This window comes from Mauremys mutica, chromosome 10 (assembly GCF_020497125.1).
Source record: "Mauremys mutica isolate MM-2020 ecotype Southern chromosome 10, ASM2049712v1, whole genome shotgun sequence".
NCBI classification, from domain to species: Eukaryota; Metazoa; Chordata; order Testudines; family Geoemydidae; genus Mauremys; species Mauremys mutica.
The window spans coordinates 12420276-12435982 of record NC_059081.1 but is presented as its reverse complement, the minus strand read 5'-3'; the positions used below and the strand labels follow the sequence as shown (position 1 = coordinate 12435982).

Here is a 15707-nt window from a genome sequence, read left to right as displayed (position 1 = left end):
GCAATTGTACACCCATGTTATTTGAAAATCTTGCTCTTGAAAGTGTAATGATTAGGGTTAAGAGTGAAAACCTCATCACAACAGGAACTGGATGCCTCAATATGTTACTAAGTAAGACAGAGCATCTTAAACCTCTTGGTTACCAGTTGACATGAGATCCTGGTTGGTGCAAATAACCAGTAGTCAGTGATTTTGTGATCTCAGTCTAATTTCTAGTGAGAAAATGACCATTTCATAAAATCCTGTTGCAACTCACGTGGCATTCATTGGCTCACTTGTTGGCAGAGCAGAGACTAAAGAATGGGATGTGGAGACTGAATTATCTTCACCCCCTCAAGATGTTATCGCTGGGTGAGAACCAAGAGCCACTGCACAGCGGTATAATGTGTCTGTGGGCAAATCTGCTCTCGCTGCCTACGATATGCCTGTTTGATCGGTTACAAAAATCTGTTGTTAAAGTAAATGTGGTGTTTATGGTACTTTCTACAATTACACTAGATATTTATTTTTCAGACAAAGTTCAGCAAAATCTAAAATACAGAATAAAGCGGGGACCAGTGGAACTAGTGTGACAGTAAAGAACATGTTTAAAGTGACCACAAAATTAAACTCTAGCGAAGTTACTAAACTCATAGACGACGCAATGAAAAGCAATCCCAATTTCAGTAGCTATCAAAGTAAGTACCGCACTAAGAACACTGGCTGAGATTTTCCAAGCTGATGAGGACAAAGCTCTTAGAAACATACCCTTCGATAATGTTAATGAGTTATCCCCTAATCTACTTTGAAAACGCAACCATTCGTTGTAACTTTTTGTCTTTTTGAGACACAGACAATGTTCTATTTGTATTTGGGAATAGAAGAGAAATATTCATTTCCCAAAATGAATGTTTTTCTGAATGTTACAGGTTATGCAGTTAATGGGAGTGTTGTTATTTAGTGTTTGTATTGTCACAGCAACTAGTCCTGGACCTGGAACCCATTGTACCAGGTGCAGGACAAACACATAATAAAAATACAGTCCCTCCCTTTAGACAGGACAAAAATAAAATAAATATGACTCCTGTGTTTCTGAACATAAGACAATCTCTTACTCGCGAGTGAGGAAGAAACTTCTTTATTGTCTGATTATTCATAATTGTCCACTAGGGGGTTTCTTACCCCATCCTCTGTAGCATCCGGTATTGGTCACTTTTAGGCCAGCATCTCTATTTAGGAAAATATTTAAGTAAATGCTTAGCTTAAGCATGTGCTTAAGTGTTTTCTTGAATAGGGATAGATTAAGCACATGCTTGAGCTCTTTTCTGAACTGTGGCCGCAGTGACCAGGACCGGACTAGATGTCTCACCACTGTAATCCAGTATACAAATTCTTATGTTACTAAAACAACCAACACTTGCAGGAAAAATGCATTAATGCTTAGAGCTGAACATCTTTTGTTATGTTTTGCACTTTCTCTACTATTTCCTGCAAAAGTATCATTAATTAAAAATAAAGAGAAGCTGGGACCAGTCAAAAAATGTTGACATTTTTCAAGGAAACACAGGGACAAGATATTTTTTTCTAAAATTTTCATGAAAAATGTTCACATTTTTAACCAGCTCTGGCAAAAATAAAACTTGCACACCAATGGCCTGATCCTGCACTGAGCTCCATGCAAATGGACACCTGTATCCATGCAGAACTCGTGATGGGAGCAGGGCCTTATGGCTCATTTGTATGGATGCCAAATCCTTTTGTCCTTAGCCAGTAAAGCACTAACGCATATGTTTAACTTTAAGCACATGAATAATTCCATTGAGTTCAGTGCGACTACTTTTGTGCTTTATTGCCTTGCTAAAACAAAGCCAGCATATTTACCCAGTAATACTATCCACATGCTTAAAGTTAAGCATGTGCTAAAGTGCTTTGCTAGATCAAGGTCAGTTCACTGGGTACCTTGCAGGATTTAAGCCCATAGTTAGGAACTGAGATGGATCCTTTGTTGAAAATTTGGGGGAGGGCTCAGAGGCTGACCTAGCATGTGACTCAATTTTGCCTGAATTACAATAGATTTGAACTCCTTGTGAGTCATGGTGGATTAAGATTGCTCTGTAAAACTGAATCTTTAAAATTTACAACTCAGTCACTTCTATTTATAGTCCATTATTAAATAATTTAAGATGCCTAATTATCTTCTAAAAAAGTTTCCTTCTGTGAATGGGGTGTCTGAGCACTATCAGTGCTGTAGCGACAAGTTTGATTTATGAAGTTTGAGTCTGACAGAATATTTTATGCTAGTCCTTTTTTTGAGGATGTAACATTCTAAATGGAAAAATTAAACTAAAATGTAAGTAGTGCGTTATTAGTGCCATTTACTCATTTTTCATCACTTACAGCTGTGCAAATCAAACAATGCCATAGTTTTTTAAACCAACTTTAAACAAAATCCTGAGAGATTTATTTTCAGAATATCATTTTGAGGTTTATTTTCCTGAATCAATTTTAAATAATATAGAAATATAGAAATGGCTCTTCTTGTTCAGACAATCAAGTGAACCTAGTGCAGCATCCTGTCTCTGCGTGGTCAGTACCAAATGCCTCAGAAAAAGGTAGAAGAAACTCCATAGTGGAAATTACTGAATAACCCGTGCAAAGGGGAAATTTCTTCTAACCCCAATCAATTATAGAGCTCCTCCCCTAGTCTGAGCTTCTATCCCAATTTCAAGTTATATATAAGCTGAACACTGTATGACATATTAAATATAAGCCCGGATCCTGCAAATACTTACATGTATGCTCAGCTTTACATCCATCAATAGTCTCCACTCAAGAGCAACTCCCTGTATGGGAGGGCAGGGGGTGGAATGTGTTTTTTTAAAGGGGGTTAAGGGAAGAAATTTTCACAAGAGCTCTTCGTTAAAGTATTGGCAGAACATCACTCTTTCTGGATGGCCTTGGGGAAGGTTGGCCTGCTGGGAGGCAGATCGGGCCAGTTGTAGGCAGGGAGAAATGAGAGATCAGCACCTGTGATGGGAATGGTTCAGTTGTTGGGAAGGTTGTCAATACTGTAAGGGTTAATTCAAGGTGACGGGGGTATTTGTACCCTACCTATATCTTAAAACTGAATTCAGAAATACAAACTATACAATACATAGGTTATTAAGCAGGCACCCTGCTTCATATTAAAGGCTACTGGTAACTATAGATTTTACTTTATGATCAGTCTTTGAAATACTTAATTTTGTTTTTAGCACTTGTACAATGTGACATTTATGGCTGTGATAAGGCAACTACTACTTGCCAGGACACCGATGGAGTAACGTGTGAATGTAAATCAGGGTTTTCTAAGAAGAACCCAGAAGATAAAAGCTGTTCAGGTGAGAGCTTTGTGACCATTGTAAGCTCTTATAATGGGTTGTGCTTTCCCCTCCCCACCTTCATTCCTCCTTTGTCGCACTCTGTCAGCACCATTTGGGGGAAAAAAAGGGATTTTCTCCGGTGCTGAGCATCTGCAGCTCTGAAAATTGGGCACTGCAGCCCTAATGAAACAGTGGCCTTAAGCATGTGCTTAACTTTAATGACATGAGTAATTCCATTCCAATTTAGCAAAGCTCTTAAGTACATGAGTAATTTAAAACATATGATTATTGTGATGGAAATCACAGTATTGGCAGCACATAGCCAGCTGAGTATTGGGTAGACAATCTACTCTCCTTGCAAACAGTTGAGGAGTCAATCCACCATGACTGCTGGGTTTGAAAGAATCTGGAGCCTGACCGTGCATACCAGTGGTTTACAAATAGCAGGACTTTGTCATCTGACAGGACCTACTGAATAAAATATTGGCTCTTACCAGCATGCCAGTGGGACTCAGGATTATTATTTTCCCTGACAGTCTGCAGATTTTCTTGGGGCCTATGGTCCTCCCCAAACTGAGATTTGCCCATTGGCTCACCACAACCCAGAGCTAGCCAGCAGTCCAACTACCCCTAATCCTCTTTCTAGGATTCAGTTGCCCTGCTGCCCGCTGGGCTTTAGGGGTTGTATTGTGACTGTGCCGCACATGACAGCATTGCCAACCCTAAGCATTCAAAAATCATGAGGGGATTTCAGAAGATAAGGAATTTGGGGTTCTGATTTGCCTTTTGGTTTTGGAGCCTTTACCAGATATTCAGTTCATGTTTTCAAGCCTTTCTCCATAATCACGAGTGCTAGAAACATGCTTTATTAGCTGAGATTTCTCACATAATTAACTGATTCCAAGGGCTTTAAGGAAAACACTAACTCTTGCAAAAATTCATGATAAAATCGCAAGAGTTGGCAAGGCTGCAGACTGGTGGGAACCAAGCAATGATACTTTTTCTTCTGTTATTGTGCTTGTATTTACGTTTCCTTTCTGTGTGTGTATTTCTATTAAAAGATCATTCTGTAGCCCTTAAACACATAACACAGTACAGAGGCGAATCAGAATTCTGTGAGTTTATAAAGGGACAGGAAAAACCATGTGTGTTTTGCCACCTTCTTCTGTGTTAACTAAAAATGTAAATATTTGCATATTGAAGTATTAAGCCTCTATATCAGAATATCCATTTTCAGACTTTCTTTAAAACAACTCTCTTTTTTCCCCCCATTGAAAATGTAGGTTGTGATAACACATGTTCTGAAGAAAAGCACATGCATTGTGTTATAGCTAGAAACAATGTCCCAGATTGCCAATGTCTTCCTAATTTCGAAAAGAAAGATGGAAACTGCTTGAAGTGAGTACTCAGCTACTTCCTTTGTTCTATCAAGATAAGGGGCAACACGGTATTTAAAACAGGATGGAGTTGACGATATTGCTTTTAGAATCACAGCCCTAAACTGGACAAATTAAATGACATTAAGTAAGCAACAAAGACTGAGCTATACTGCTTCAAATTCATGGCAGAACTTCCATTGAGGTCCAGGGGAAGCACATGTGCTGACCAGTATATGTCCTGTGGTATTTTGCTTGGGTTTCCCTCCAGAGGTGCTTCCTCCAGGACAGGGTTGAAACTCATTACTGGAGTAGTGTGGGGAAACTATGCTACTACCGAGGCTGTACCTCTGGATAAACAGAGAACTTCTTCATTCTCTGTCAATCCAGCTGTTCCTATGACTGTTACATTCACCAGCAAAATTAATGCTGACACTAGCATAAGTTTTATTTCAAAATGGTAACATTGGGATGAAAAGTGAGGCGCTGTCGGCAGTCAGGTGCCCAAGAAAGACTATGACTCACAAAGGCCAAGTTTTTCAGAAGTGGCTAGTGACTCTGAGTGCCTCCATTTTGGGGCACCCATCTTGAAACACCTACGAAGTCTTGATTTTCATAGATGGGTGCTCAGCACATTCTGAAAATCAGCTTCTTTTAAGGTTTATCAAGTTGGGCACTTCAAAAATTGAGACATCCAAAATCACTAGTCATGGGGGTTGGACTAGATGACCTCCTTAGGTCTCTTCCAACCCTAATCTTCTATGATTCTATGTCTGAAAATCTTGGTCAAAGAAATTTTAGTTTAAAAAGGAAATTGGTGTTCCTCAACTGTTTCTTCTCACCCAAATCACCACAGAGAAACTACGTAGATATAGAGATAAGATGACAAATATGAAACCCAACAATAAGAGAAGATGGTGGTGGGTGGGAGTGTTCCATTGTTTCATGACCATCTACTGAATAGCATGAACTCAGTTTCCCTTTCTTTTATTATCGTTTAGGTGTAATGTGGGCTACTCTGGAGTAGGCTGTAGCAACAGTGAGTACAAGACTTTTTGATGTTTACTTATTGGAAAGATTTCCAGCTATGTTTTACTTGCAGAGCAGACCCTGCAATAGTAGAGTGAGCATTAGTAGCATATGGAGATGCAAACACACCATGTTAACAACAACAAAAAGTTAGGGAAGGATGAGTTAAAAAGCATGAGCCCTGTAGCCATGTGGAGAGAAGCATCATAGACTTTAAGGCCAGAAGAAACTATTAGATCAGTGGTTCCAAAACTTGTTCTGCCGCTTGTTCAGAGAAAGCCCCTGGCGGGCCAGGCCGGTTTGTTTACCTGCCGCGTCCGCAGGTTCAGCCGATCACGGCTCCCAGTGGCCGTGGTTTGCTGCTTCAGGCCAATGGGGGCTGTGGGAAGTGGCGCAGGCCGAGGGACATACTGGCCACCACTTCCAGCAGCTCCCATTGGCCTGGAGCAGCGAACTGCAGCCACTGGGAGCCGCGATCGGCTGGACCTACGGACGCGGCAGATAAACAAACTGGCCTGGCCTGCCAGGAGCTTTCCTTGCGCAAGCGGGAGAACAAGTTTGGGAACCACTGCATTAGATGATCTAGTTTGACCTCCTTGTGTCCATAGAACACAGGCTATCAAATTGCATCCAATTACACCTACGTTGAGCCCAATAACTTGTGTTTGGCTAAAGCACGTCTTTCAGAAAACCATCCAGTCTTGTTCTGAAGGCATCAAGAGATGGAGAATCCACCACTTCCCTTGGTAATTAATTTTTTCCAGTGGTTAATCATCCTTCATGCCTTATTTCTAGTCTGAATTTGTCTAGCTTTAACTTCATCCACTGGTTCTCGTCATACCTTTCTCTGCTACATTAAAGTGCCATTTAGTACCCCATATTTTCTCCTCAGGAAGGTATTTATACACTATGATTAAGTCACCTCTTGATCTTCTTTTTGATAGCTGAACAGATTGAGCTCCTTCATTCTTGTGGGTTTTATCTGCAAACTCTCCAATTTTTCAACATCTTACAGGATAGGAAAATATTGTTGTGAGAGAAATGTCCCCCTTGTCCCTCTCGGGTTGTGGCTACAGTATCATCCTGTGTAGAGAAAAGTTTGCTGAAGAATTGACACTTATGACTGTTTAATCACTGCGACTGGCTGGGGTCTTATTCAGTGCAGGGTGCATTTGTGTGTGAATGTTTCAACTCCTCTTACCCCCACTGTATTCTTATACAGGTTAAACATATACCAATTTATGTATTCACCTCTAAGACCTCAAAACCTTTGCATGTTTGGCCTGAAAGTTTAGGGAAATGGCTAATAATAGTTTTAACACAGCACGGAAAAGCTGGCCAGGCAAAAGCACATTGTTATAAGAGGAAGAAATTTTTTACCTCATTGAATGCTCTGCATGTATTTTGTTAAGAAGGCTTTTGGGTTCTTTCTTCTAATGCCTTTTCTAAAACAATTAAGAAAATCAATTGCTTAAAATACGCACAAATGCAACAGCAAGGTTATGAATTTAAAGACAATCTTGGGAAATTCTAACAATAAAATTTAGAGGGCAACATCAACTCACCCACATACCAAATGGAGTCTACCAAAGATATACATTTAACAGACTAACTCGTGATCCAAACTGCTACAGCACTACTAGTACTAAAGGTTGTGTGGGCAAAGTGATAGCCTCCACTATATCTCTTCCCCTCCTCCCCGCTATCTTCAGAGTAAACATTTAGAGACACTTTGTACCCTCATTGCCTGTGGTGTAGCTGCACAGAGCTAAGTGATTGCAAGAGGATATGGAATCCAGGTCACTCTCTCTGAGGGCAGATCTCCACTACTGCTTAAGTCGGTCTAACATATGTCACTCAAGGGTGTGAAAAAAACCATCTTCCTGAACAATGCAAGTTACAGCGACCTAAGCACTGTTCACACCAGCGCTATGTCGGCAGGAGACGCTCTCCCGCTGACATAGCTTCCGCCACTCACGGAGGTGGAGTAATTATGCCGACAGGAGAGCGCTTTCCCATCGGCACAGAGTGTCTTCACCAGATGCACTACAGGGGCGCAGCTGCGCTGATGTAGCACTTCTAGGGTAGATCTCCCCTTAGTTGTGTTGACTCTGCAGGAGTAAAGAGCAATGAAAAGTTATTTTACTCACCAAAGTTAGCAAATAAGTTTCTGGTTACCCTATCTTAAAGCAGAAACTGAAGCTGCAGCATTATGGAGTTGTGCAAATGTATTTTGCTTAATTCCATGTGGTTAAACTCCTCCACACTATAGATGCAGAAAAACTATAGCTGCAGCACTATGGCATTGGGTAGGTGGTTTTTATTATTCCACAGTGCTTCAGGCAATTACACAACTAAAAGCATCAGAAAAATGTCATCCTAAGCAAGTGTAAAAGAGAACTTCCCTACTGAAATTTCCTCCCCAAATTGATCAAGGCAATGATTCTTGACCGAGGAGTTTATAGTGTCTTCAGAAACTTTAATCTACACAGGTCTATGAGGTCAGAAAGTGGTATGAGCCCTATTTTATAGAAAGACCGTTGAGGCAGAGTGTGTTTAAATGATTTGCCCAAGGTCATATAAGAAGTCTGTAGCAGAGCTGGGAATTAAACTCAGGCCTTCAGGCTCATACTTGCACCCATCTGTCCTCCCCTGTGAAGAGATAAAAATTTAAAAGTTCAGAATAGACATAGTTGGAACTTCCCTTCATGCCCCCCACCCCAAAACAATTGAACGAAAACAATGATTTGTAATCAGGGCCGGCTGTAGACCCCAGCGGGGCAAGCACCCGCGTGGGGCGGCCCTTTCCCGGGGGGGGCGGCAGGCTGGGCCGGCAGACCTGCCGCAGTCATGCCTGCGGGAGGTCCACCGGAGCCCCGGGAGCAGCGGACCTGCCGCAGGCATGACTGCGGAGGGGACGCTCGGCCGGCGGCTCCAGTGGACCTCCCGCAGGCATGACTGCGGACGGTTCGCTGGTCCCGCGGCTCGGCTGGACCTCCCGCAGACATGCCTGTGGCAGCTCAACCGGAGCCGCCGGACCAGCGAACCGCCCGCAGCTGCGGGAGGTCCAGCCGAGCCGCGCGACCAGCGGACCCTCCGCAGTCATGCCCGCGGGAGGTCCGCTGCTCCCGCGGCTCGGGGGCGCCTCCCGGGCATGACTGCTTGGGGCGGCCAAATTTGTAGAGCCGCCCCTGTTTGTAATGATTTTTTGGGTGGGGAGGTAGGTGACGGCTGTAGAAAAATGGGAGAGGGGGAATGTTTTATTTTCACAAACAAAATTTGGGAAATAGCAGACAGTCAGAAGAAAAAAATCAGTTTTACCCAAGTGGGTATTTTTTCCCACCCTTCCATAAGGTGTAACTATACAAAGGGATTTTCTCCAACTTTCCAAAAACTCCAGGCTTTCACTGAGAGCAAACAGGTGACATTTCAGCTCAAAAAAGAAAATATGTCAGAGAGGCACAAGCAAGTGTAAATAGGAGGTTGCAATAGAGGTTAATTCACAACCTTAGGCTCTGAGCCTGCACTGGGATCTGCTGGTATGGAACACGTGCTGAGGACCATTTACTTCAAGAGAACTCTTCACCCATGCAAGGGTCTTTACTAGCAGAGCCTAATGCAGGAGCAGGAGTTTTCTGATGGCAAGTATAACCCACCGGTGAGTGTTAAAGAGTCTCCGCCTCCCCCATGCAGATCCACAGAGGATATGAGTTGTTATAATCCCTACCTGTACCGGTTTGGCTCTTTAGTTAGAGCCTTAGTAGCTTATACTTTTAGCTCTGGTGGTTCCTAGTTCAATCCCCAGTGTGTTGGCCAAGATAAGGTGGCCAATGTCATGTAAGTGGGGGCTGATCCAGAATTCAAACTGCTATGGGCCTCAGATGCTTTGGATGAGCTTCCTTTGAGCTGAGAAAGTATGTAACCCACTGGTGAGTGGGTGTTGTGGGGTCTCCCTCTGCAGATTCACAGCGGATATAAGGTGTTACAGTTCTCCCTGCGCTTTAGCTCAAACTATAGCAGCTTATGCTTTTAGCTCTGGAGCAGAGTGGTTCAATCCATGATGGTGGCCATCTCATAAGCACAGCCCCAAGAGTAATAGCCTGAAAGACAGATATGTTTTGATGGTACAGAATCTATTTTACTCCAGAATATATTCCTGTTGTAGTATATTAGAGGTTCCCTTGTATACCATGTTTGCTATGAATTTTTAATCTCTCTCTTTTCAGATTCCTTGTTGATCCTTATCATTGTGGCTGCCCTGGGTGGGGCTCTTATCCTGGGCTTAATTGTAGGACTCATTTTCACTTCACGGAGGTACAAATAGTTGCTTGCTAGGCGCTTGAACACAAGGGAAATTGCTAAGCTGTATGGAATGGGCTAGTTTCAAAAAGAGGGACCAGATGTTTAAAGCTGCCAATGCAATTGTCTCTCTATTTGGGACACAGCAGTACCACCATTTTGCATGAAAGTTAGGTATTTGTCCCTGTGAACGTGTCCCTCTAATAGTTTGTGTGCTGTCGTGAGAAATGGGTGCTCACGCTGTTGAGAATCTGGCCCTGGGTGTCTGTTTCCAAACTATGGAGATATGGTTGAAATGTACCCCCTCCGGCGGCTTAAAGCCTCTAAATTCATATCTCTGCCCCAACCCACAGCCTGAAGGGAGGTCAGACTCCACCCCTTGAGCCCAGGGACAGACTATGGAGCTCAAGTTCAGCACCTCTGTGGCCCTCCTTGGCCACGTGGGTTGCTCCCTGTCCAGGTTTTCCCAGGATCATCCCTTGTTCGAAGTAGCTGTCGTGGGAAATCTGTAAGTCTTCTTGGGACAGTAAAAGTCCCGGGTTTTGTCAGAGAGTTTCTCAGGGATGGGGCAGGGATGAGCCCCAGTGGGCAGCCAGTGCTGGCAGGTGGGAAGCCAGTGAGGGTGAGCTCCAGGAGGTGGGACAGGACCGGCTTCAGGGGCAACTTGTGGTTGAGGGACAGGGAGCGGCAATAACAAGAAGGCGGGGGTGCTGCAGGGCCAGCCTGTCCTTAAGCCAACCCACCAAGTAGGCGACAGGGGACCAACCCGGGGTGTCCAGCATTAGGGGCAGGGTCATGGGCTCAGAGCAGCAGAAGGTGGGGGCATAGCCTAGCTGCTTGAGGCTGTAGAAAGAAGAGGGGCTGGGCGGGGCCTGGCTTGGGGGCTGCAGGTCCCTCACCCTGGCATGGGGGCAGAGGGAGGTGGTACCTGCTGCACTGCGCCCTGGCATGACAGTGGGGTAGTTGGGTCTCTGGCATGTAACTAATAGGCATGTTGCAGTTTTCTGTACCTGAGAGGTGTCAATGCCATCAGCCACTACTCCAGGCTACGGGCTGGAATGGCAACAGCTGTCTCTGTGTCTTTTATGTGGGGTTCCCAGCCACTAGATCTGCATAAGCTTAGACCCAATGGCCCCTTTCTCAGCCCAGTTCCAATGCTCCCCTGTGCACTGGCCTATTCTGAATTGCCCTGGTGCCTATGATCCTGCCAAGCAGGAGGTATGGAGGCCACTCAGGCGTAGTCACTCTACCCTTGCCCACTCCTGGAGGAATACAATGTGGCATTTGCAGAGTGGAGGACTTTGACTGCATGTATGAAAGTAACTTTTGTAATGGGTATAAATTAACATACCAGTTTCTTGTTTGCATATACAGTTACAAGTGCAACTAGTGTTGTGTCAGGGAGAATTCCCTCTTCTCGTGAAAATATAGAAAGGAGTTTCTCTGATCTCTGCCCCTCCTGGCACCTTAAACCATATTTGTAATAGGAAGTTTTGGGGCTTGCGTTATAAACTGCGCTGCCTGGCTTTTGTAACAAGTGATGTCATAGCGCACAACCCATGCACCAATAATTACTCTCACTGCATATTTCAAAAAGGGGGATGAGAGAGTGTGAAAAATAAGGAAGGGGGGGTTAGATGAATCAAGATACATCTAAACAGTTACGCCTTGGAAAAGATGTTTTTCTTCTTCATTAAAGAGCAAATAAAAGGCAAAGAAATCCAGAGAAGAGGCATTTGCTGAGAGAGGACTATTCAAATGAAAGAGAAACACCTGGACATGTTTCTGCCATCAAGCCTGCTGCAAATGACAAAATCTTTCCCACAATCCAGACTAGCAATGCTGCTCAAGTGAACCGAGGGTTTGAGATGAACAACCCTTATGAGATGGGACCAGCAACAAGGAGACTTCCTGAGAGGGATTATGATGATGATGAGGTAGGTGATTCAGACATGACTAAGAGAATGGTATATTTTAACCCTAGTAATGTAGGGAAAGTGTGAGATCCTCACCTCTACTCCAGTCCCTTTATAGTGGGTAAAAGGGATGGAGTGGTGGATCTGAAAGCCCTTGATCGAGCCCTGGGAACATACCCCTATCACAGGAGCTGGAGAAGACAGCTGTAGGTTGCCTTCTGAGGATCCCCTTAAAAGCCCTGGTGCCTTGGTGCTGTGGATAGAGCTGCAGGGGTGGGAAAGGGTGTCGGGGGGGAGGGGAGGGCACAGCATGCAGTGATGCTGCCCAGGGAGGCTGCTGAAACTTAGACAAGCTCTCAGAACTGTCTACTTTATACTGGGGACTCCAGCCCCCCAGAGCAGCCCAGGGTTTGGAGGGCTCGAAGGGGGCTTAAAGGGCCGTAAGAGGCATAGCAGAGAACCTCACCCATTGCTTTAACACTGCACAGGGGAGCCCAACAAGCACAGATGTGTAATGCTAGGAGGTGTTCTCTGACACGCTGGGATGCACTGCCTGGATTTTATTCAGAAGCATTTTGGCTCGTTATACTCAGCAATAGAACTGCGGTGCACCATGGCGTGGCAGTTTTAAACACATGAAGAACCTAGCAATCAATAAAAGTCATGTGCTGTATCCTCCATGCGCCCCATAAATAACACATTGATAGTACAGGCAAATGTGTAATTTCAGAGTCTCTAGGCTTTGTGTGTCATTTTCCTCCCTTCCTGCCCCCACTCCCCACCCACCCAATAACTTGTATTGAACGTTAATTTTCCCAGGTTTTAGATTTTTTCCATCAGATTCAATTTCATTTGGAGCCTTGCAATCCTTGAGAAAACACACACACACACACACACACACACACACACACACACACACACACACACACACACACACACACCCCTTTTAGGGGGGAAAAAATCTTTTTTAAATGTTTGGCATCCCAATTTTGCAGTCCTGGCTTAGGGAAAACACCCACGTGAAGTGACTGGGAGTTTTGTCCAGATACAGAGTGCAGAATCAGACCTTGAATATTCAAAGCCTTTTTTAAAAGTATTTTAGATCCACCTCAGTAAGGCCCTGATGCAGCAAACTGCCCCTATTTAGTAAAGAACATGCACAAGGGCTTTAATTTTAAGCACTTGCTTGTGCTGAATTGAGGCCTTCTCCCTGAATCTGAGGAACATGGTAAGTTTTATGTTGTATAATATACAAAAGCTGCTGATAAAAAGTATCTGTTACCTGAAGTAATTAATCACTTGATCTGATTTAGCCAAATAGTGATTTTGTCAGACTTTCCTAGCTTATCAAGAATATTAACTTTTCACTTATCTTGAAAACGTATCTTGACAAATAATTGCCCAAAACTCTGTTTTCCATCAAAGCTCAAGTTAGGCTGAGGAAGGGCTACTTCAGTAGATCCCATGAATACTGAACTGTATTTTCTGTGCCATCAACATGTTCATATTGCTTTTTCTAGTATGAAATATCACCGAAGGGGGATGGCTTCAGGCTGCAGCGCAGATACTGAATTTAAGCAGAACAAGAGACCGGCAGCTTGAAGAGATATGAGAGCCATGACAACAGACCACAGTAGATGGGTTCTGCAGCTTTATCACCTAGCAGAGGATTTTGGTTGGGTGGCAATTAGAATGCTTAAAATGACTACAAATTCTGCAGACGACTTTTTAAATGAAGACAACAATCTGAAGGAGACCTCTGTATAACTAATCTGCTTAAATAAGTGAAAATTAAAATTGGGGACGAGATGTATTTAAGGACCTTCTGGGCTTGTCCATTACAGATTGTGTCTACACAAGATTTTTTCAGGAAGCCTCCCACCCATGCAGCTCTAGCAGTGGTAGGAGAGCTAGCGTGTACAGGGAACCACGTTTTAACCACCGTGTTGTCTAACCCTGTTCAGAGAAGGTCCAGATGACATGGTGATCACAGCCATCAGAGCTGGACTGCACCAGCACACTTGCCATTGCTACCATGGGCAAAGATGTGTTAACATCATGGAAAACTGCTACACACAAAAAGTAGTGTAAGTCCAGGCTACAAAGAAGAGTCTCCCAGATTTCATACTGCTTTGTGTTCCAAATAGGTAGCGCTGTCTTGGGAACATTCAAACAGATGAGCTCCATTCTCAACTGAAGCCCCCAAGTGTTACTATAAAACAAATAATAAAAGATCTGGTTTCAGATTCCAATTCTTGCTTGCCACCGCCCCTTCAGTTCCAGGAGACCCAGATCGAGGCCAGAGTCTGGTGTCCAGAGCAAGGGCCTTGGTTTGAACCCACTTACACTTCCATCCTCATACAATGTCAGGGCCGATACCTCCCAACGGTGCCTTTTACCAAAGCTATAGCTTCCCACCACGTGCAGTTTGTGATCACTTTCAGCTTCTCTGGACCTCAGGCTGGCATAAAGCATATTTCTGCTAAGCTTCCTGAAAAGAATTGTTACTTGGCTTTTTTCCTCTTATTATTTTTAGTTTATCATACAATTTCACTGTCTTTTTACATTCAGTAAATCTTTTTAAAAATGATACCTAATTCATATTTTACTGTGTAATTTATCATATAATTAATGACTCTAGTGATTAGCGCTAGCATTTCAAACTCTGTATATATATTTAAATAGGCTAGGTGCTTATAAAGTATAATTTAATTTAATTACAATGTTATGGTTTGTGATTTGTGTTCTCGGGACATACGAACTAACTTGTGTTCTATTAAACACAGCACCTGCTCAATAAACTTTCATATAATGCTGTTCAGAGAGATGTAGGGTTCCCCTGCACACATCAGAACTGTCCTCTGCACCCTACACTGGCTCCCATAGAATGTCAAATCAAGTTCAAGGTTTCGGTCCTTCTCTTCCAGGCACTCAATGGTGTGAGGTCAGGGTACCTAAAAGATTGACTAAAGCCACAGAATGAAGACCATGATGGAACTCTGCCATGATGGAACTCTTTACTGTAAGGGTAAAGCTCATCTGTGCAGGAGACAGTTTTCTCAGGCGCCGGTGCAAGGCTGAATGAGCTCCCACAAGCACTAAGGACCACCACAAACCCCACCCCTTCCTCTTTAAGTGAAAGGCACATTTCTTTTATCTGCTCTCTTTAATATAAATACATAGCAGTGTGTTTTATTTAAAAAAAATCAAAACAAAACACTCCACTGCACATACTTCTCCCCCAGAGGAGAGGAGAAGAGAACAAACACAGAACAGATGTGAGTCACGTTACTTAATGCGCAACTGAAGATGCTCAGATACTACACTGATGAACACAGTATAATTAGCTGTAGGCATGTGAATACAGCTTCTGAACACCCCAAAAGGCAGAGAGGGATTGGATCCAGGAGTTTGGTTTGTGCCCACCTCATATTCAGATGATCAAATTAGAAATATTGGTTAAATCTTCATGTAGTGATGCTTCTTAGGGGGGTTGTACCCAATGCCATTGACTTTCAATGGGCGTTGGGTGCCTAAATCCCATAGGCCTCTGAAAATTCCAGCCTAGATTCTTAATGTTTCTGTGATATACCAGCCCTGGGTAGATGACCATTTTCTGGCTGGCCCCTATGCCCATAACAGTCTGCTACTTTCTCCCAGGTAAGGAAGTTCTCCATTAGCTCAGAGTGTAGAGGCTTTTGGTTTGGGGACTACAGGTCACAGGTTTGCTCCTGCTGATACCTATG

The 15707-nt window shown here is 43.6% G+C and overlaps 1 protein-coding gene across 1 annotated transcript in view; it reads left to right on the top strand.

Annotated features, from left to right (window-relative positions):
• Nucleotides 1-14698, top strand: part of MUC13 (mucin 13, cell surface associated) — a 44769-nt gene extending 30071 nt beyond the window's left edge. The window contains exons 13-19 of the mRNA XM_045032822.1: nt 514-677; nt 3234-3359; nt 4625-4739; nt 5719-5756; nt 9973-10060; nt 11745-11982; nt 13482-14698. Coding sequence (XP_044888757.1) covers nt 514-677; nt 3234-3359; nt 4625-4739; nt 5719-5756; nt 9973-10060; nt 11745-11982; nt 13482-13532 — 820 coding nt within the window. The 3' untranslated portion in view covers nt 13533-14698. The remainder of the gene's footprint in view (nt 1-513; nt 678-3233; nt 3360-4624; nt 4740-5718; nt 5757-9972; nt 10061-11744; nt 11983-13481) is intronic.
• The last annotated feature ends 1009 nt before the right edge of the window (nt 14699-15707 follow it).